A 24169-nucleotide genomic window follows, 5' to 3' on the forward strand; every position below is an offset into this window, starting at 1 on the left:
TAACGCTGACAATTGTTCAGTAGTTCAGATCCTGGTCCTAGAAGAAGAGCTCTATGTAATTTTCTCCACTAGAGGTCGCTTATTCAAAACAAAGACGTAGCTTGATTTTGCGGAATCATGGGTGGTGTAGACTTCACGTCTACAGCTAGCGGAAAATAATCTGACAGGACTTGGGCAGAAATCATATTCATGGATGAGCTAATGTATTAAAGATTTATTACATTACTGTATGAAGAAGGGCATGGCTGAAAACCGCTGGAGCGGAACGAGGCCGCTGGACACATGGATCGAGAGCAGTGGAGCTTTTATTATGCTGCAGACGACCACTTCCGCTTCCTTGAGTCATGCGTATGTGGGCTAAAGCAGCGCTGTTTATCATATTAGATACATTTGTGTGTTGAAAGTTGTTATAGTGCATTCGCTAGGCGGCTACTATGAGACACTTGTTGCACACTGCAGTAAGCTAGATCGATATTAGGCATGGTAAAATATGGTACTCGTGGTAAATCAAGAAAACAAGATTTAAACAATAAGACTTACTGTGTTGAGCTATATAACATGATTAGTTTTCTGTCGATGAATGTATCCAAACAGTTGCTCACCTGTCTAATAAAACACATAATATATTAAAGCGTCTTTGGTGTTTCCATGGTTTTTACTAAAAAAAAAAAACAGAAATCGAGTGTCATTGATAGGCGACGCACGGACACGGTCCGTGTCCTGGTTAAAATTGCTCTTGATTTAAACATTCTTAGTAACATTTGGGATAATATAAGTACACAAGTCAACAAAATATATAACATTGTTCTAGTGGTTTTTGGATATTATAATCTGAAAATCTTACATATTGTGCCTTTAAACAGCCAAGCTTCGGTACTGAAATTGTCTCTAAAGCACTAATAGAAATGTACCGAACATGGGCAGGTACTTCCAAGTAAACATGGTCATGTAAATAGGTGATGAGTGGGTACTTAAGAAAAAGTCATTGGAAGAGCAGCAAAAACAGCATGTCATACACAAAGAACTTTGTTCACAGCTTGGCGGCCAGCGCACAGGTCTGTTTTAAAACAACACTGGCTGTAATGAGTAGCTGTACCTGGGCATGAAAAATGAGCATCTGCTTTTGCAGATAAGGCATCGCTGAGAAAAACTGAAATGTAGCTTTATTTGGTATGTCTGGTGGTGGGAAGAAAAATGTAGGATATGATGCATGCTGACTTCACCACAGGGCATGTGGAGAGGGAGGGAAAGCAATGTAAAATGACGGAATGGAACAACACTGCCCCCTACTGAAATATTCAGCCATGTTCTCTCTGGATTTCACTGAAACAAATTTAATTAAAAAAATGTACAGTTGAAAGCACTAATTACAGAGTATGTATATGATGAGAAAGCACATGAATGATCTATTCAAGCAGCAGATGAGAAGAATTTCCTGATGTAAAGTACACAGACATCACCTTCACTCTGAAGATGGAGCTCAATTCTCACAGAACAGGGAGTGATCCTGCTCTTAAGTCCATCACCAGCGTGGGCACAGATGGCGACACATACACATATTAACCATTTTAGTGCTTACATTGAGTTCTGTTGACCTTCTGTATCTGCACTAGGCCAGACCACAGAAATATGATACGGCTTCAGGTCTTCTTCAGAGACAAAGTCTGGAGCGTGACTCATGAGGTCGTGACCTCTGAAGGATTTTGGAAAAGCTATGACATCTCTGATACTGGGAGCTCCTACAATGATGGACACCAGTCGATCCAGCCCTGTTCAGAAGAAAAACAGCAATTTTAGAATTATTAGGAATGCACAACATATTGGTTACATATTGATTATGCATAATGATTTTTTATCTGTAATTTATTAATATAATTAATATACACTAATGGACAAAAGTTTGGGGTTGGCAAAAAAATTTAATATTTTTTGAAAGAAGTCTCTTCTGCTCTCCAAGGCTGCATTTATTTGATCAAAAATACAGTAAAAACAGTAATATTGTGAAATAATAGCTGAATTTTCAGCATCATTACTCCAGTCTTCAGTGTCACATGATCCTTCAGAAATCATTCTAATATGCTGATTTGCTGCTCAAGAAACATTTCTGATTATCAATGCTGAAAACAGTTGTGCTGTTTAATATATTTTTATGGAAAACGTGATACATTTTTCAGGATACTATGAATAGAAAGTTTGTAAGATCAGCATGTATTTAAATAGATTCTTTTGTAACATAAATATTTTTATTGTCACTTTTATTCAGTTTAATTCATCAATGAATCTATTTTATAAAAATATTAATTTCTTTAAAAAATAATCATATGGACCACAAAACTTTGAATGCTAGTGTTTTTATATTAAAATATTTATTAATATATATTCAATGAATTTAATCATGCATGCTCATTTCCCCCATTTTTACATTTAAATGAACTTTGCTGTCATCACATGCTCACTTTAAGTCTTCAAAAACACAGTTATAATTATATAAAAATTATAATAATGAATTATATAAATAAATACAATTTAATAACACTGTAAATGTAATTTTTAGCAAATCTCAAAATGAATATCCATTTTTCATACTGTACATTATAATGTTGTGATGCCTAAATTCACTTGAAGCATTAAAGGGATGGTTCATTGCGATTTTACTTTTTTAACTTCAGTTAGTGTGTAATGATGCTGCTTGAGCATAAACAGTATCTGCAAAGTTACAGTGTAGCGGTGTAGAATAAAGGTAAAATATATGAAAAATACAGCGTTTTTTTTTTTAAAACATAAACTGTGCCCCATAAACACAATCAAGCCTAGAAAAAAAAAAACAGTGAACCACCCCTTTAAAAACAACTGATTTTAGTATTTAATTTTTTTTAGACAAAATAGTATAATTTTATCACTTTTACAGCTATTGATCTGTTATTGGCTATTACATAAAAATAATTCGAATTTTAAAATCAGTGTATCCCTAGTAATTACACATTCTCTCAGATGTTAAAGACATATTTTATACTCTTTAATCTTTATAATGTAAACAAGAACATGTTAAATTAGTTTATCACAGGTTTTGCAAGCTGTAAAAACAACTCTAGTTCTGCCATACACAGAAATAAACCCAAACAGAAGTTCTCGAATGATCAAGGGCACTTCATGCTTCAGTTTAGAGTCTCAAACTGAAACAAAGCTGCCAAAAATTCTTGGCTGGGCAAGCAATTTCAGTTTTCGAGCATGACCGTTCCACTTTAACCAACAGGAGAATGTAATCAACAAGGCCTTTCGTCACAGTGGTACCCAACAACCTTGCGAAAGTCCAAGGTAGCATGTGCTGAATGCCCACTCACCTAATGCGATTCCACCGTGAGGAGGGGCCCCAGAGTCCAAAGCCTCCAACAGATGAGAAAGAAGCGATGGGTCTTCCTATAACACAGACAACATTGATAAAAAACACAGTGGAGCTTGTAATTCACAGCCTTTTCAGCTTGAAAGGGAATTGTTCATAGTCTCGCCATGTATAAATCGTACAGATTCATACAACTACTTTAGTGTCAAGAGAGTAAATAGACCTTCAAAAATATTTCTTTTGTAGACACAAATCTTAAGATAGCACACTCAACTTGGGTAAAAACACCATAATGTGATGTTTCTTCTCCCTGGCTCTTAAGATCCAAAGCACTTGTGTTGTTTAAAGACAGTTAAATATAGCTTAATGGGTTGCCACAGCGACCGAACGGGTAGTTGGTGGTGCGTGGGTGTTAAGTAAGAGTCACAAATAAGAAAATGGTGCAGTCAGGTATCTGGACACGTCTATTACAAGTGCTTTAACTCGCTGTCAGAGTAACATTAAATGATGCACTTCGCTTGCTATGTAATTTTTCACTCTTGTTCCATTACCTTGAGAATCTTGTCCAGGATATACAGCTGCTGAGAGGCATTGTGGATTCGAATTGAACCTCCTCCAATCTCACAGCCATTCAGCACCAAGTCGTAATGCTGGCCACGCACCTGAGAAAGCAGATAAACAAGTAGGGGAAGCGTGTGGAATTCAGAACGAGATCATACATTTCCTTTATGATAAACTTGGCTCATGACTGTAGACTTACAAAGTGATAAAACCACAGAGTAGTGCTGGGTGTCACCAGCTACCTCACGGTACGATGCACATCTATATACATAGTGGGGTGTAAATGTCTGAGGCCACCAGAGAAAATGCTTCTATTGTGTTTTTTTTTTTTTTAATACACAATTTTTCATTACAAATCCTATGTTATGTTATCTAACGCTACATGTATTTTCAGGTCTAAAAAAAAAAAAAAAAAAAAAAAAAATTTAATGATGTCTTTCATGATTCAATACATTGTGATGAACCATGATGATATCATGAAACTTCACTTTTGTCCTTGACTTAGATCATTTGATGTCAGAGGTCGGTTCATTTGATTGGTTAGTTACAAAACAAATAAACTTTTTTGTGACAGTCGATTGTGATTACTAGATAGGAATTTAAAAAAAATTGTTTTGATTCAGACCAACTCGCTAATGAGTAATTTAGACCGATTTGTGAACCAATTTGACTAATTCATTGAAATAAAATGACTCCAAAGAATGATTTACTCATAAATCAGCAAATATTAGAGAACAACAAAACTAGAAAAATGTACACTTCCTTTCAAAAGTGTTTTTTAAAAGAAAGAATACTTTTATTCAGCAAGGGTGCATTCAATTAATCAAAAGTAACAGTATACATTTATAATGTTATTTAAAGGCCCACTAAAGTGCCTTGAAACCCACAGCATTATTTAATGAGTTGACATAATTTCCACTGAAACAGGAAGACAGGGTGGGACATATCGATCAGCTCCTCCCCTTTTTTAAAATAGCGTTTTGTTTATATCACAGCTCGGCCAGAGTCATTGGGCTAAGCAAAGCTGCAGTTTCCCCCTAATCTCTAACGGTTTCTAATCTCTTCCATATTGCTTTAAAATATAGCATTCTGTGCAGAATTCAAATGGGTCCGATACGTTTTCTGCTCTGCGCCAACTTGCGAATACGATCCGCTTTGTGCTCTCGTGTCTCTGGACCGAAGCTGCTGCGGTTCGCGGGACACTAACGTGAAACTAGGTATGGGCATTTTTGGCAATTTTTCATTTCGATCATCGATAGGTTTCAAAAACGATTAATCAAGTACTCGGGGGGCGGGGCGTGTACGGGGGGCGGGGCATGGCCGTCATGGAGATAATGAAAATATCTGAAGACTTATGAAAATGAATGTTAAAAATAAAAATATGACATGAAAAACTGTCTATGAAAACATGAACACGTGATTAGAACACTGTTAGATTATGATTATGATGCAGCCAACGAAAGCCAACGAAACGAAAGCACAACAAATTCACATTCTATTAGGCTACATTAGTGTCACTATTGTAATTTTTTATTCATTCTAATATTTCACCAATATTTTGAATTCAATTTGCACTTTCTGATCAACCACAATGTTATTTTACAGTATGAAAATCACTGATGATTTATGTTTCTGCCGGTGGTTGCCCTCTCTCCATGAGAAAAAGCACGTTGAGATTCGTGACAGGACAGAGTTTGAGCGCATCCAAAAAGAATTCCTCGTCCGAGAAGAGAGAATTACATGGATGCGCTCTCGAGCGCGTTACAAATGCACTCTCGACATGAACGAAATAGAAACTGCCTCAAATGGACTATAAAAATGAAAAGAAAGCTGTGTCTGAAGGCTTCAATCGATTTTTATGGATTGAAATGAAATGAGAATATCTTGTGTTTTTCCGTGGGTGCTCGGGGGATCGGCGCCTATGCTGATGATTATTGTTAAATTAATTATGAATATAATTTAAAGAATATTTTCAGCACAAGATAAAAGCTTGGCGCTGCACAGCTTGCATTGAACTGTATTTTCATCTATCTTGTCAAAGTGAATCCAGACATTCTCTCTCACGTCTTTTGACGCATGCTGTGGCAAGCTAAACAATCAGAGCTCAGGGCGCCACATAAAGTGCTGCTATAACCAATCAGGAGAAGAAGAAAAAAAAACAAAAAACATTTAGATCATCGTTTACCTGATCGATCGTCGCTGTCATGGTCGAGTACTCGATCGCTGTTGCACATCACTACGTGAAACCAGACTTAATTCGCCCCAATGGAAAGCATATTTACACTGTCTGAATCGTTCCCTTTCCCCTATATAGTGCACTATGTGCCATTCACCATGTAGAAAACTGTAAATGTGTGAACAAGTAACCGATTTCAGCTGCAGCTTCAGCGTCTATTTATAATGTAGGGGGCGGGACGCTTCAGATTCTAGAGAGCATTTGATTGGACAGAAAATCTGATGAGAAGCTGAAGTGCAGAGTGACGTCATCAAAATCATTGATCCACATTTTCGGAAGTGAGAGACTGTAAGTTTTGAATGCTTATATCTTCTAAATATGAATTTTGTCATTGTTTTGGAGCACACTAGCTTATAGATAACAATAAGGCTAACAACATATTCATACTAAAAGCCAAACGGCTTCAATTTTGATTTCATGGGGACTTTAAAATAAATGTTGCTCTTCTTGAAATTTCTATTCATCAAAGAATCCTGAGAAAAATGTATGACTGTTTCCACAAAAATATATATCAGCTGTTTTCAAGAGTGATGATATTATTAAGAAATGTTTCTTGAGCACCAAAAAACTGCATATTAGAATGATTTCTGAAGGATCATGTGACACTGAAGACTGGAGTAATGATGCTGAAAATTCAGCTTTGCTTTCAGAAAAATAAAATTACATTTTAAAATATATTAAAATAGAAAACAGTTATATACACTGTGTACATTGACATATACAATAGTTTATACTGTATATGGGTATATATATTGAATATGTAGCATATGTATGCGTAGTGTATCTCTCTACATATCAAAATATGCCTGAGGTGGAGAATATCAATGCTCTTTATTGTCAATCAGCAGAGAGGAAGAAGAAGACAAGAAAGTCTAAGTCTCTCGATATTTATATAGTATGTGGGTGTTATGCAAGCAGACAGTTCTTGTTCCCAGTTACTGGGGAGTGTCTACACCTCTGAGAGCAAAACAGAAAACAGGTCTTGCAAATTGCATTATCTGAAAAGGGATCCTAGCCCTTTAGTAAGATACAGAAAAACAAAATAGAGAGATAGAAAAATAGTGCATTCCCACATACACCATATACAGTAGTGTATATTCATTATTTTTATCTTCATGACTGTCAAAGTTTCCTGTCCCGTTTCCATAAAAATGCAAAGCTTTAATTCTGTAAGATTAAAAAGACAATCTGTGATGGGACGGTACATACCTTGTTGGGTTGGGTGTACAGCAGATGGGCGTCCTCAGGGACTGGAGCCGTAAAGGGATGGTGGGCAGACTCAAGCATCTCTGGATCATCCTCTTTGGGTAAGAAAAGCGGAAAGTCCAGCACCCACAAGAAGTGAAAGACAGAGGGGTCACGAACAGGCACGCCGTAACGCTCAAGCAGCTCAGCACACTGCAGTCTCAGCTTCCCCAGCAGAGGGCGCTAAACATGACAAAAGAAATGTCTTTTTTTTACTTACAGATAAATAGTAAACAGATATCAACAGTGACAAGAAATTATCGGAAAGAGGTAATAGGTTCGGGACATGTTGCAGGCTGGACTCGAAACCTGCATCACCCACATGAATTGGCTTTTGTTTTAATATTTTCAATTTTATTTTTAATTTTAAAGGTGCAGTGTGTAAATTTTAGCGGCATCTAGAGGTGAGGTTGCGAACTGCAATGCACCCCTCCCTTTCGGAGAAGCTACGGTGGCCGTCTGGCCGGCATGTCATCGTCTGAGAGAGCAGAGAGTAGCCTGTGTGAAGCAATGAGGTTTCTTCTTACTTCTAACAAAGAGCGGTCTCTGCTTCTAATAGACCAGACGACAACTATTACTACTACTACTTTGTGCGTATTCAACGTAGTGACAACGCAAGCCTCTAAAAATACGAACGATTTAGAAGAAGACCAACATAGTGACGAAACAAGCTCTGTAGAGTGTTTGTCCATTTAGGGCTGCTGTAGAAACGTGCCGCCGCATAATTGCGACTTGACATGGAGGGGGGACCCGCGGTGTATGTAGATAGAAATGGCTCATTCTAAGGTAACAAAAACATAACGGTTCATTATGTAAGGTCTTTACGTACCACTGAAAACATAGTTATGTATATTGCATTTCTGTCAATAGATCCTCCCAAATTTTACACATTGCACCTTTAAATTTAAGTTTTAGTAATTTTATATGCTTGTCATTTTTATTTATTTTTATTTATTTCTTTATAGCTTAATTTTAGTCATTTAGTAATTTTAGTGCTTCAACTTAAATATATTTATTTCAGATTTTGAGAACATGTCTAATTTTCATTTAAGTTTTCTAAGTTTAGGTTTTTCATATAATACTTATATTTTATTTCAGCATTATGAAAACTGAAATTTGTAAGTTTTAGTTTATAACAACACTGTTTTGTTTTTTTTGTCCATACAATGAAAGTCAAAGGGGTTCATTGTCATTTTGGACCCCACTGACCTTCATTGTACGGACAAAAACAGAGAAACATTCTTCATACTATCCTCTTTTGTGTTTTACAGAAGAAAGTCATACAGGTTTAGAGCAACATGATGTTGAGGAAATAATGAAATAATTTTTTTTTTGTTTGATCTATCCCTTAAACATACATAAAAGATCATGAATGTTTCAGGGTAAGAAACAGAAACTTCAGGATAGCCTTAGAAAGGACACAAACTGAGGTGTTACAGATAATATGAGAGTGAGTTCTAACCATGGGCTTGTCATTTTAAAAATTAAAAACGTTTTTCGATCATTCATGAAACAGCTAAAAATGAAACTACAAGAGGATTTTACAATTCATTCATTTGGGGGCAGGTACATATTAATGGATGCCAAGATCTCTAAAACTATATTTGAGGAGAAAGATCTCCCTCAGCTCTCATTTCTCTTGCTTTCTGCACTAGCATCACCATTCATCCCACAACCTCAGCACACAAAGCTCGCCAGTTATCCCTAGCCATCTCCCACATCTCTGCTTTGTGACTAAACAGCCGTCTCACTTTGTGCCAAGCTCACCATCTGCACCAGCCCCGAGCGAGAGCTGAGGCATGGAAAAGATGAATATTCTTTTAAAAGTGATTAGATCATGTCAGCATTCCTCTGAAGCCATATTTTCTGAAAACCCTTAGTCATCAATCACTTTAGGGCACACATATTGATGGAATGGTACTTGAGGACCATAAATAGGGATGCTGGTCATTTTATTATTTACTCCAACACAAAATGGCTTGATGTACTTGTGGTCCAACTCTAGTTTTACTTGAATATTCGCTCTCATGATGCGTTTATGAAACTGAATCAGCATGGTTATATGAATCTGTGAGAACAGGGAACAAATTGGAGGCGGATACGCACCACGTTCTCCCGGGGTCCGGCCGTGATGAAGATCAGGTCTCCAGCATTGGCCTGGGCCATCTGGAGCAGCTGCTGTTTGGCCGTGTCCGAGAGCAGTCGGCTGAGAGGGGATTTCAGAGAACCATCTGCCCTTACTGGAGCCACGCTCACCTCCTGTATGACACACGGCGCAAGTACAGCAATGATCATCCATTTCCTCCACCGGCCCATATTCAATTTCCATTGACAGCATAGGACACAAACTCTTGAGCAATCATCAGTCTCGAGAACACTGCGGGCTGGTTTCCCAGACACAAATGAAGCCAAGACCTGGACTAAAACGGATAGCAATGGAGAATCACTTTTGACGATGCCATTTAGTTCAAGCCAAGAACACTTGCTCAAAGTTCACTTTCCATTTATACATACAGACAGAAGAATATATAGGGTGTTTGCAGTGGGAAAACTAAGCAGAACAGTCAGCTATCATAAGAATTAAAGAACATTTTTCTTGTTTTTATTTACTGTATTTATTTTTGGTAAGTTGCCTTTATTTTATTGGATAGTAGAGACTTGACAGGAAGCAAAGTGGGAGAGAGAGAAGTACGGCATCGTAAAATAAAACGAGCCAGAAATCAAACTTGAGTCACCCGAAGCGGTGCCCACATTGGATATTGCCTGACAGAAGTATTTAAGAACATTAACAAGTTATGTCCCTCATCATTACTCTTGACATTTATAACCGACTATTATTAACACAACGTTCCCCTTTTGACAGGAATTAGATTTGAACTTTTTCAGTAAAAATATGATCAAGATGTACTTTTTAGGAAGGATATTAAAGGGTTAGTTCACCCAAAAATCAATTATCAATTACTCACCCTCATGTCGTTCCACACCTGTAAGAGTTTTGTTCACCTTCAGAATACAAATGAAGATATTTTTTAATGAAATCTGAGAGATTTCTGTCCCTCCATAGACAGCTACGCAACTACCACTTTGACGCTTCAAAAAGTTCATAAAGAGATCGTAAAACTAACCCATATGAATCGAGCGGTTTAGTCCAAATTTTCTGAAGAGACTCGATTGCTTTATATGATGAACAGATTGAATTTAGGCTTTTATTCACATATAAACATTCATCAACTCACACATCAGTTATGGTAAACAGAAGCTCAAGCATGTTTGCTTGACGTGCGAGAACCAATGAGGTTCATTCTTGTGTGTTATGCAGCACGCTTGAGCTTCCTCAAGAACCAATTGGGTTCATTCTCATGTTACCCAGCACATTTGGGCTTCCGCAAGAAACAATGAGGTTCATTCTCGTGTTATGCAGGACATTTGAGCTTCCACAAAAACCAATGAGGTTTGTTCTCACGCATCAAGCAAGTACAGTTGAGCTTCTGTTTATGTTCACTGATAAATGATTATATGCGAATAAAAACCTAAATTCAATCTGTTCATCATATAAAGCTATCCTGTCTCTTCAGAAAATTTGGACTGAACCGCTCGATTCATATGGATTAGTTCTACAATCTCTTTATGAACGTTTTGAAGCGACAAAGTGGTAGTTGCATAGACTGTCAATGGAGGAACAGAAATCTCTAAGATTTAATTTAAAATATCTTCAATTGTGTTTCGAAGATGAACGAAAGTCTTACAGTTTTGGAACGACATGAGGTGAGTTATGACAATTTTTTCATTTTTGGGTGAACTATCCCTTTAAATTAAATATATTATATTACTATACACTTTACAGTTGGGGTTAGGTTATGTTAAATAATACTAAACAAACAAAAAATATGGTAACATATTTTATCAATTCATATTTTAGAAAATACTACTGGCAAAACTACATTGATTTACTAAAAAGTATCAGCTCATAAGAGTCATTCATCCAGGAATCAGTCAACGACACTGGTTGTTCTATGGTTTTGATTCACTAAAAAGATCCAACTAATAAGAGTCAGTCATTTGGTAGTCGGACTACACTGGTTGTGCTATACGTTTTTATCCACTACAAAAAAAAAAAAAAAAAAGGCTCATGAGAGTCATTCGTCTGGGTTTCATTTAAACTACAATGATCACGTTTTACGGCTTTGATTCACCAAAAAGAAACAAATGATAATAGTCAATCATTTGGGAATTGGTTAGACTGGTTGTGGGGATATGTTTTTTATGCGCTTGAAATGGTTCATAAGAGCCATTTGTTTTGGGAATTTATTGTTTTGTAATGTAGTAAAGAGTTCCATTATTGTAAGAATGCATGTGCAATAACTGCACCCAACATAATTTGGTTCCAGTATTCAATTTTTTATAGAACCAGTTGTGTGATTTGTTGAAATTCCTAAACTTCAAGGGACAGATCACCCAAAAATTAAAATTCTGTCATAATTTTCTCACCTTCATGTCATTCTAAACCTTTATGACTTATGGTATTCTGTGAAACAAAAAAGAAGGTATTCTGAAAAACTGTTTTTATCTATACAATGAAAGTCAAGTGGGGTCCAATGTTGTTTTAAACCACACTGACTATCCTTGTATGGAAAAAAACACAAACAAAATGTCAAAACACCTTCTTTTGTGTTCGGTAGCCTAAAGAAAATCATAATAATTTTAATTTTTGGGTGAAAATAATTATCATCATGAGCAATAGTAATATAGATTCTTGCCTTAAGCATCCCTAACAAGAGCAGACTGAGACAAAATGCAAATTAGTATTAATTTTGATCTTAGTACAAAGCACTAACACATTAATTAACATGAAAAATTGATCAAACAATTTTATATTATATAAATCATTACAAGCTATAAAATATGAATGTACTACGTATGGGGAGAAGGGGAAAAATACATTTAACATTTATAAGACTCCATGGATGGCCTAAAGCAGACATACAGAACTGTGTCCCTCTAGTGAGGTGGATCCTTGCCTCGGGGTAAGTATGCTGTGTATTACATTTGACTGTTTTACCACCAAATCATCCTGACTTATTGATTACTTTCAGATAAATATTTCAGGAGACTTCCCATGATGTGCATAGACTGAATGCTGGTGGTGTTCCATCAGCAAACAGAGGGAGAAAGACACACAACTCACCTGACCATACTGTGTCTTGGCTGCTTGTTTCAGAAACTCTAAGTCTTTGCCCTTCAGGTGTTTCTGTGGAAGAAATGCCACACACAGTTAGCTTCAACTGCTCCAGAAACAGTATAAGGTGAAAGAGACGGACCACTCATAGAAAGAGACTGACCACTCATAGAATGGCAGAAATTAGGTAACTTTTTAATGAACGTCAGCTTAAAAGTGATTAAATACAATGATTATTGAGTTAAAAGGAATGAATTTCTGGTTCTTGGCACATTCCCGATGAACGGGAATGACAATTATAAGGAATTCTAATTTTGTTGAAGGTACACTATGTAATTTTAAAATTTAGTTCAAAACTGTACATCTTCCAAACCGTCTTTTGTCTTATCCTGAATGACCTCGGTATGCCAATAATAAGTGTTTATATTCAGAATATTTTAGACCTAGCGGGACGACAACCGCTGTGGAGTATCCCAGTACCTGCATGGCTCGTCATATACATAAACAGAGAGAAGAAGCTCCGGCTACAATGTCCTTTCGCAAGACGCATGTAGTTTTGTTTAATACCCGCTAGGGCACCAAAAGATACATAGTATACCTTTAACGATTCTTTTAGTTGAGGTATAAATAAAATGTACTTCATATTGAATTTTTCAATTTTTTGTTCATAAACAAGACTACACTAATTGTGCAGTCAGTTTTGAATCAATAAAATGAACCAACTCATAAGATTCATTCGTTTGGAAATCAGTCTACACTGTGCTGTAGATTCAATGGTGTTGATTCGGTGTTGGGGCATCAGAAACAGAATCTCCGGATTACCATTCCTTCTGGGACACAGATAGCCTGAATGCAGCCACTTGGTTCAAGAAGTGCATCTTTGATGAACTCAATTTGCGTTTCCTGGAATGCTGTGGTGACATCCACAAGCTGAATGCAAGAAAACACATCAGAATTAACTTGAGTTAACTATTACATCAGCCTAAAGAAGGCAATACACAAAGAGACTGTAAACTTATTAACCAGATAATTTGTGTAAATTTACTTATTTCTTATGAAATAAACAAATATATTTTAAAAATTTAAAATAATATAACTTAAACAAATAGAAAAGCAAAATGTAAAAGAAAATGTAATTCAAATAAATACATACACTACCATTCAAAAGTTTAGGGTAAAAGAAGTATCTCACCAAGGCTGCATTAATATGACCAAAAATACATTAAAAACAGTAATATTGTATAATATTTTTACTATTTAAAATAACTAATTTCTATTTTAATATATTTTAAAATGCAATTTATTTCTGTAATAGCAAAGCTGAATTTTCAGCAGCCATTACTCCAGTTTTCAGTGTCACATGATCTTTTAAAAATCATTATAATATGCTGATTTGGTGATCAAAAATATTTCTTACAATTATTAATGTTGATCTCAGGATTCTTTGATTAAAAGAAAGTAAAAAAAAAAACAGCATTGATTTTAAATTGAAAAAAAATTATGTAACATAAAAAAAATAAACGCTCAATTATAATAAATATAATGCATCCTTGCTGAATAAAAGTACCATTTCTTTCATTAAAAAAACCTTACTGACCCCAAACTTTTGAACAGTAGTGTATTTAAAGCCCCCCCCCCCTTTAAAACTCAAAATGACATTTTTCCTGTGAAAAAAAAAAAATTCTTCATGCCTTAAAATAGTTTGAAAGTAACTCTACACCTTTGCCTCATTTAGTGTACACTGATCTATTAATATGCTAATTAGCCCCGCCTCCACTCATTCGCACGAGCTCAGAGATCCACTCGGTCAACTTACTGAGGTAAACGCTGCACAATGGAATCGTACTTTACAACGTCGGACACATAACGGTAATTAATATGATTAGCCTTTTGCTTGACTACATTATTAAACAGCTAATAATGTGTTGCTAATGTTACACAAACCATGTTCCCGTTCACAAGTCAGACAGCTGTCTTCTAACAATCAGTATCCTTAGAAACCCTCTGAACACCTCAGAACGTCAGTGTAGAAAGGCATATACTTCATCATAACATCGTAATATACATCATACACCTGCTATATTGCCAAATCTACCCAATTTTTCATATCAACAGAAAAATATACTGGCATAACCTGATTTTTCTTGACTCCCCTGCTTCAGAGCAGTCATAGTTAATGATATACTAAAGCCCGCCGGCACGTTGATGTGATTGGTTACAAGGTAGTTTGTGACGTCACAAACACCAGCGATTTCAAACCGCGTTTTAAAACTGTCTTTAGACAGTTGACTTATAAATTTGCACATGGTTTGTCATACAGCATATTAAAAACACCTCATAGACTTGATTTTCACCACAGGCATTAGCATTTCTCCTATTTTTCGAAATGCTAAAACATCACAGATTCAGCAAAGGTCTCTAAATATACGTGCAGAACTGAATGCATTCAGGACGCACAATGGTGCAAGGGAACGTAACATGAGAGTTTCATTTTTAATTGTTGAGCACCGCATGAAAATCTGTGATGTGCAGGGAAACAGGATGCCAGCACAGCGGGATGCCAAGGACGGCCAGCATGCAAACAACCTCATTGATGTCTTACGTCCAATCTAGGATAATGTGTACAAAGAAAGAACGTGCGGTCACCTTCATCCCAAATCTAGTGTCTGGTTTGTCAACTCCGTAGTCTCTCATGGCTTCCTCATAAGTCATGGAGGGAAAGGGAACATTAATCTGTCCTTTATCCTCTGGCCAGGAGTACTGAACCAAGCCTTCGATCAAACTCATGACTCCAGCCTGGTCTACAAAGGATATCTCAATATCCACCTAGGAGATGTCAACACAGAAGAGAGAAATGAGCCAAAATGCTTTGTTCACACTGCACATGAATCAGATTTGTTTTTCGGACAGTGTATAAAACCTGATTTTGCTTTTGAATGCAGTTTAAGATATTTATATGTGTTTTTTGCAATTCAGATCAACATGGTGTTTAGTCTGAGGTGAGAATCCTGCAAAGCCTATTAGCAGCTCTCAACCTTGTGAATGGGAGTTAGAGCAAGCCACATCATTAAAACACTCAATATTCATCTGCATCAGAAGCGAGCCGCAGCTTCACAGATATGCCAGACGTGCTGCTGCATGTTTCCTCCCAACCTTTAGCACATCATTACCTGTGTGAATTCAGGCTGTCTGTCAGGCTTGGAGCCCTCATCCCTGTAGCAGCGAGCGAGCTGAAAGTACCTGAGATTGCAGGAGATAACCAGCACGTAAGTGACTGTGGGCCAATATTGACTGACATTTTTAAATCATGCATAGCATATCATTTTCCTTTGACAGACTTTTCATAGAACTAGCCTGCAGTCCTGGCTTAGCGCAACTATTAATTCAAAGAGACGTGCTGCCAAAATTGAAATGAAAATGAGACTATTGTGGTCATTATCATTTTTCAAAATCTAATAGAAACTAGACGTTTGCATTTTCCGAATTGACAATGACAAAGGTGCTTGCCTGTGTAAAAATGTCAACACAATGCTAGTGTGTTCTGGGTGGTTGCCACCCTCTCTCACACTTTGGTTCGCCTGGTTTCACCCCAACTTTACTTAACAAAAAACTTTTTAAGTATTTAAAAGTGCACTAAGGAAAATAATATAATATTTATAGTAAATACATAAATAATATACACTACCATTCAAATGTTTGGGGTCACTGAGAATTTTGAAAGAAGTCTCCACGGCTAATTTATTTGATCAAAAATACAGTAAAAGCAGTTAATATTAATACAATTTAAAATAACTGTTTTCTATTTGTAGCTGTTTTTCTGTTGCAAAATGTAATTAATTCCTGTGATGGAAAGATGAATTTTCAGCAGCCATTTCTCCGGTTTTCAGTGTCACATGATCCTTTAGAAATAATTTGAATATGCTGATTTGACATTTATTATTATCAATGTTAGAAACTTTTGTAAACCTTAATCCATTTTTGATTAATTTTTTGTTTGTATTGCTAAAGTAAGAGTGTTGTCTTTCTTCTCCTGCGGTCCAGTTTGTTTGAGATGCGCCCTCTACTGTACAGGCATGAATTTGCATATATACTTCAAGCGAAATCGAAGAACGAACTGGTGTGACGTCATTTCGAACAAAATCAGATCAAAACAAAGTTCATACTTCAAGCAGAATCGAAGAACGAACTGGTGTGACGTCATTTCGAACAAAATCAGACCAAAACAAAGTTCATACTTCAAGCAGAATCGAAGAACGAACTGGTGTGACGTCATTTCGAACAAAATCAGACCAAAACAAAGTTCATACTTCAAGCAGAATCGAAGAACGAACTGGTGTGACGTCATTTTGAACAAAATCAGACCAAAACAAAGTTCATACTTCAAGCAGAATCGAAGAACGAACTGGTGTGACGTCATTTCGAACAAAATCAGACCAAAACAAAGTTCATACTTCAAGCGAAATCGAAGAACGAACTGGTGTGACGTCATTTCAAACAAAATCAGACCAAAACGAAGTTCGTTTTGTGTTTGTTTCGGGAGTTCGAAACAGCTTTCCCAAGCGAACTTTGCAAAAAAAAAGTTCCTTGTGGCTGGTAAACACCTTTAAACTACCATTGGTCCGTAACGATTAGGTAAAAGGTGGGTGTGGCTCTGAGGCTCCACCTTCTTTGACATGGAAATCTTCTCCGGTTCATTTCTTCTGTTCAGTCCATCGAGGTCATACATCCGTGAGTAAAAACATGAACACACTTGAGGGCCGCTTTATAGTAGAAAATTAAGATCTAATTCTAATTGAAAGAGATACTGACATTGTTTTTTCATGTTTAATACTGTAAAGCTGCATGCTTTTAAAGAATCTATTGTATTTAAAGTGGTATATAAATAAACGTGACGTGACTTTATTGGAGTCCCGATTTGCAGAGCTTGTGCAAACATCAACATCGCTATGATCTGATGCTTTCTTAACTACTGTTTTCTCACCACTGTTATTTTTGTTGTGTTTATTTTGTTGAAAGGAAAGCATGCAGCACATATTAACATATTCATCTAGAAGTTGCTCTCAGCAGCGTGGGTGGCATCAGGACTTACTAAATAGTATACTGCTGCTCATGTATTTCAAGCTTCTTTTTACCCCAAAGCGAAGAACAGCATATTGGGGCCTTTAGGCTGATACATTTGCGAAAAATAGAATGAATAAAATCTTCTTTTTTTTAATTAAAAAATAAACAAGCAAGCCCAGACCAGATGAGAAAAAGTTTACATAAAAAGTAACTAAGGTCCTGTTTCCACCTGGTATTAAGATGCGTTTTGGTCGATCGGATCACAAGTAGACAAGAGAGACACATACCCGTTTATACCTAGTATTTTAATCCTTCTCTTTTGTCCACTTTCAACCACTTTTGTCCTGATTTCTTCAAGGGGAGGGTCTATGGGCGGGTAAATGTATGGGTTTTTTCAGATCTTTCAATCTAATGGATGAAATAAGCTCACACAATTTACATATGAACGCGTGCGCAGACGACGGAAGAACATACGGAGAGGTCAGCTTTCGTTCCTGCTCGGATAGCCGCGAGACTGGACGAACGCAGTGAGTGCATGTTAAAAATCAGGAATGCTGAGAGAACATTGTGCTTGGTAGTTTTTTCGTCTTCAAACCAAACTTGGGTCTTCAACTGACAAAGTTTAAATCCCATCTGGCTAGCACGCTTCCCATAATGTTTACGCAGGTCAGTAGGTGGAGAGTAGACATCTTTAGTGGTTGTTCGAACACACATGAGCGTTTACACTATGAAAGCAATCCGGTCGAATGCGTTTTCGACTACCTCTGGAAGTGGTCGAAGGTGGACAAGCTCAAAATGTTTTACACCCAGTTTACACCTGTATTTAGCATTGTTCACTTGTTTCGATCGACCAAAACACATCTTAATACTAGGTGCAAACAGGGCCTAAGTAACGAAATTAGTTACTTTTTTAGGGAGTAACGCAATATTGTAATGCATTACTTTTAAAAGTAACTTTATGTAACACTGTTCACTGTCTCATGTGATCAATTCAAACTTTTGAATAGTAGTGTATATTTATAGAAAAAATAATAAATAAAAGGGGAAATCATAAAAGGTGAACCCATAAATTTACATTCATTTTGCATTTGCCATCATCTCACACCCACTTAAATTTTTTTTTTTGAAAATGTGTCAAATTTATATAAAAACTATAATAATTTCTTTATATATAAATACTCTTTAACATATCTCTAGTAAATACATTGTAGCAATACATTTATTTTTTAGTGTTTTATCTTTTAATTTATTTAGAAAAAGTTTACTTATCGCTTATAGTATCAGACAGCATTTTAATAATCTCTGCATCCTTAAAAATGCTATTTTTTAGATGTTCAAACATTCCTCTTATGCTCATTAAAACATTTTACATTTTTTATTAAACTGATTGGGCTCCAAAATCTTATTTAGAGTGTCACCGACTGGACTGCGAAGCAAAGTCATCTTCATCATTTGAATGAATGTGTCCTTGTCAAGTACTCGCATGGGACCTAGACCCCTTTAATACAAAACCCTTGAAAACAAAGCTAAACATGTCAGCAGCAACCCACTCAGTGACTGATGTGCTAATATCACCTCACAATTCTTGGCTTTTAATTCCAAATTAGAAAAAAATCTTCAAAAAACAGCAACAAACCAAAGCAGCATTCTAAAGCATATCACACTGTAAATGCCGCATACATGTCACTGTTTTGGCATTTCACACAGCATTGGAACAAATGCAGTTCTGCCAATTTAAAAGCTAAGATTAATCCTGTCTGATTCCAAAAGTATGTTGGCCAACAGGATGTAGCTTTGTTTTCAAGGTGCTGTCAGTGAAAGCAGAGTTTAGTGAATGTGCCAAGCATCTGACAACAATCTATGAATATGAAGAAAATATGATATGAAATATGATTTTTTTTTTTTTTTACCGGTCTATGCCAGCCACCATAAGAAGCTGTTTGAACTGCTGTGGGCTCTGTGGAAGAGAATAGAACTTCCCAGGGTCTCCAGATGGCACCACAAATTCTTTGGCACCCTGAAAAACACAGTTACACTTGAATAAACTCTGTGTATTCCTGACTCTGACTGAGAACTGAATCAGCCAGCATATCTCAAGCCAATCTGATAAATGAAAGTCACATTATGAAATATAAAAAGAGAAGCAAAAATACTTTAGCACTGGGAGGAAAAAAAGCAAGGAAAAATATTAAAAAAAACTTCACTGACTTTTAATGATCTACCTATATATCTATCTATCTATCTATCTATCTATCTATCTGTCTGTTCAAACTTAGATGGTTCTGTATACAGAGAGTCCTCCTACAGGTAAGATAGATGGTTATTCACCACCTAAAACTGTATTCATATTTCATTTAGCAGACATTGTAACATTGTAGATGATCATCTGCCCCCTACAGACCACCTTGCAGCAACTACCAGGCCTTGTGTCATGTCGCAAATTAGACTTTTCCTCAACTGAAGTCTGTTTGTTGTGATGCACCAAAATAAAAGTGACAACAGTATAGAAAAAAACACTGTAGTTATGCATATCTCAATGTTGGAATAATCAACCGTTTTTAAGTGTGTTGATCATGTTACACATTATGCGTGAATGTAAAAAAAATGCAAAAATACCACTGAATAATTCACTATTCTCACTCAGCCGTGATTCATTTATTCCGCAACCTGAAGTGCCCAGTAACAGCGGGGTAACCTAGATTAAGTGGGTGGTATTCAGACGATCATGCGTGTCAAAGCTTTAAAAGTTATAAAACTCTGAAACAGATGTAAAAGTTCCTAGCACAACAAAGCCAGAGGGAGGAAGTCAGAGTGATGTGATTGCTCACAAAGTTTCGGGTAATGATCTGGCAATATTTCGCACCAGCTGTAGTTTGTTGTTTGGGCAAGCCTTACAGGGGTGTCTTGCAGGAAACAAGAAACAGAAGCATGAGTCACCAGAGAAGCAATGAAAAATAAGTTCTCATGAATGCAACAATCCTGCAATTACAAAATGTTTTTTTGCTTAGTATGTCGAGCTACATTTTGCATTATACTCTACCTTTCATTTTTTGGATTTGGCTCAGTAAGATTTATATTTGTATTCTTTTATTTGATTATGAGTGCAATTTACATTGTTGGAAGTTAATAAATAAATAAACACCCATAGATTCCTGGTGGTCATGGCGTTTTTTAAATTCCTATGAAACACAAAACAGTGTTTATCTGAATGAGCTACTGGTCTTATGTTTTGGCAAAGTCCCTTTCAAGAAAAGTCTGTTCACTTGGCAGCCATATTCCTCTGGGCAGCTATTTCAAGAAGCATCCAAGAAGAAGTCTTATCTACTTGGGGGAATCCTGAAATCTCAAAAAATGCTTCCTGAACTCATAATTAGATAACATATTTCAATTCAGAAACAAAATCTGATATGAACTGTCACATAAATGTTGCTCAAACAGCTTATTTTCTTTTTTTTTTACACTAGACCAGCCAATGCGCATGTGCAGTCCGTAGCACGTGTCTTAATTTAGAGGTTGGGACTTATTCCATCTTATTGCACACTGCACTTTCTCCTGTTCATATAAGTGATATAAATGCACAGTCTTTGTATATCTAAAGCCTTTGGTTTTGGTTATAAGAATGATTTATACAGTAAAAATACTTACCCCAGGTGTTCTTTTAAACAAAGTCGGTGTTTCCACATCCACAAATCCTTGGGGAAAAGCAGGTAATGCTTAGTGAGTATTGGGGTACATTAACAAAGCACATATATGCACAAGTTTGAAAACTCCACTGTTAATCCTCACCATGCAAATTGCAAAGGTACTCCCTCATTTTCATCACCATTTGTGATCTCAGTCTTAAATTGTACTGCATCCCGGGTGACCGAAGATCAAGATAGCGATACTGCATCCGGAGGGATTCTGATTTCTTCAAGGCAAACATGAAAAGAATTAAGATGAAACGTATTAGGGATTTTTTATGCTACTTGGACAACATTTTTGTCTGAATCACAATCCTCAGTGAACCTCATTTAAATAATTAAAATAACATTTGTAATGAAATTCATTGGCTATTCCACAGCAAATGAGAGAAAGTGAACAGTGTCAAGAAACACTCCAGGGTCATATTTAATTACATTTTTTCAATTCAACAAAAATTAATTTGGTCCTCACTGACAATTTTTCATGATAAATTACAAAATATATATAATAATCTGCCTTTAATTAACGCTGATTATAATAATAATTGCAATAAAAATAAAAACACTGTCGGTAAGTGGGGACAGCAAGATTTCTAAAAGAAATTAATACTTTTATTTAGCAAGGATGCATTAAATTGACATAAAAAAGTGACAGTAAATGATTTTATATTGCTATAAAAACTATTTTAGATAAACAGTTCTTTTGAACTTTCTATTCATCAAAAATCTATCACGGTTTCTACAAAAATATAAAGCAGCATAACTCTTTTCAGCATTGATAATAGAAAAAAGAAATGTTTCTTGACAGCAAATCAGCATATTAGAATGATTTCTGAAGGATCATGTGACACTGAAGACTAGATTAATGATGCTGAACATTCAGCTCAGGAATAAATTACATTTTAAAATATATTAAAATAGAAAACCATTATTTTAAATTGTAATAATAATGCACAATATTACTGTTTGTTTTTTTCTGTATATTTGATCAAATAAATGCAGCATTGGTGAGCATAAGAGACTTCTTTCAAAATCATTAAAATAATGTTTTTGAAAGAAGCAAAAGTTTTGAACAGTGATGCACATATTTTTTTTCCTTCAGATGTTCTTTGTGAGATTCACCCTAGAACTATTGCAGACAAAATTAGAAATACTTCAAAATTAATTTCAAAAAGTAATGCATGCAACACTTCTTTAAAAAAATGATATTTACTTACTTTAACAAATTCTTTAATCTCAAACGGCAGTTTTCGGCAGGTATTCAGCACTTTCATGCTCTCAGCACAGACCTCAATTTCTCCTGTGGACATTTTCTAATATTGAATAAAAATGACAATTTTACATACATTTCACACTGAACAGTACAGTACCAGACTTTTCACTTTATGTGCATATATGAACAGGCACAACAACCTTATTCTCCTGTCCCTCTGGTCTATGCCTGACCCGGCCTTTCACCATGATGACTGACTCCACCGTGAGGCCAAAAAAGGCATTCTTCAATTCAGATTTGGACTAAAGTGTCGGATTAAAGTGTCAAAGAAAATTGTTATTTTTGGTGAAAATCAAAATTTTAATTTATCAAACAATACAAGAAAGAGAGCTGTGTTTCTACCTCATCCTGTGGGATAAGAATTTGCACCAATCCACTGAAGTCTCTCAAGATCACAAAAAGATCTTGCCTAATGTGTCAAGAACAGAGAATATGTTATAGTGATGTGGCTCAGTGATATTTGCAAAGAATAAACATTGGGTCTTAAACCTAAGGAAGCACATTTCTGCCACAGAAAAAAAAATAAATAAATAAAAAGGTAATTTTTAATTTTTATCTCACAATTCTGACTTTTTCCTCACAATTGCGAGTTTGTCACACGATTTTGACTTTTTTACCTCAGAATTGCGAGTTATAAATTTGCAATTGAGAGTTTACAAATTCTGAGTTCACATCTCACAATTCTCACTTTTTTGTCACAATTGTGAGTTTATATCTAAACATTTTTCTAAAAATTCTGAGAGACAAAATGTCTAAATTGAGCTTTAAACTCGCAATTGTGAGAAAAAAAATGTGAGAATTGTGAGATAAAAAGTCACAATTACCTTTGTTTTTTATTCTGTGGTGGAAACAAGCTTCCATACAAACCTCAAGTACTGAATCCAGCCACATAAAGTAACTTCTTTGTCTACATGACTGGAGCACAGTTCTCCACATGTGTGGCTTCTCTGTGAAAAGCTGCTTTGACCTACAAGAAAGAAAGAAAATGAGATTAAAAAAGACAATTGCAAATACAAAAAACTTGTTCAAGGTCACATTAAGTTACCTGAAGTGTAAGTAGAGCAGGTTCTGGAGAACTTATAAGCCCATGCTAACGAGTTTGGAGGTAGAGAGGGTTTTGTGGAGTAAATTTGATTGACAGAAGGTACTGATCTCCTGCTGTACACACACCTCAACACCTGCTGGGCTGATCTGAGAAAAAATAATCTGTATTTGTCTGCCATTGTCCGGTATGCGAGGTCTTGGTGTCTCTGGCTTCATTTAATCTTTGTTCTCTTTAACAAATGAAAAGACACTTTTTTCACTGTGTACGTGTTTTGTACATGTCTTCTTTGTGTACGCAGTTCTTTCTATAAGTCCAGTTACATCATTGTAACACTGACGGAAACATTATTATTTCGTTAATCGAGTACATACGTCAATCTACAAAATACAAAAACATATAATAGTAGGCACATATGGCGTATAACAATAAGTGAATCAAAATAAATCTTAATCCAGTTAAATCTTCAATGACATTCTGAATCGTGACAGTTGTGAAGTGCTACATACAGTCCGGCGCATGGAATACTTTGACACGACTAATCAAACTAGA

General features: G+C 36.0%; 1 protein-coding gene across 1 annotated transcript; it reads right to left on the reverse strand.

Moving 5' to 3' along the window:
* Positions 1-1318: 1318 nt before the first annotated feature.
* Positions 1319-24169, reverse strand: dars2 (aspartyl-tRNA synthetase 2, mitochondrial). The gene is made up of 17 exons (XM_051869259.1): positions 23621-24169; positions 23443-23542; positions 22918-22984; positions 22716-22817; positions 22520-22615; positions 21406-21529; positions 21265-21311; positions 19530-19636; positions 15729-15798; positions 15205-15384; positions 13381-13488; positions 12568-12630; positions 9489-9641; positions 7347-7565; positions 3892-4002; positions 3342-3417; positions 1319-1769 (listed from the first exon to the last, which is right to left on the reverse strand). The coding sequence occupies exons 1-17, from the start codon at positions 23796-23798 to the stop codon at positions 1576-1578; spliced, it is 1995 nt and encodes a 664-aa protein (XP_051725219.1). The 5' UTR covers positions 23799-24169; the 3' UTR covers positions 1319-1575.

This window comes from Ctenopharyngodon idella, chromosome 2 (genome assembly GCF_019924925.1).
Source record: "Ctenopharyngodon idella isolate HZGC_01 chromosome 2, HZGC01, whole genome shotgun sequence".
Classification (NCBI taxonomy): Eukaryota; Metazoa; Chordata; class Actinopteri; order Cypriniformes; family Xenocyprididae; genus Ctenopharyngodon; species Ctenopharyngodon idella.

Bases quoted from the DNA above. Each gene is read 5' to 3' on its own strand.
- dars2 (XM_051869259.1), bottom strand. From the start codon at position 23,798: ATGGCAGACAAATACAGATTATTTTTTCTCAGATCAGCCCAGCAGGTG. The intron at 22,616-22,715 runs GTTGTTGTGCCT...ATTCAATATTAG, and splicing joins CAGAGGGACAGGAGAATAAG to AAAATGTCCACAGGAGAAAT. The intron at 13,489-15,204 runs GTGACCGCACGT...TCTTGCATTCAG, and splicing joins ACACTAGATTTGGGATGAAG to CTTGTGGATGTCACCACAGC.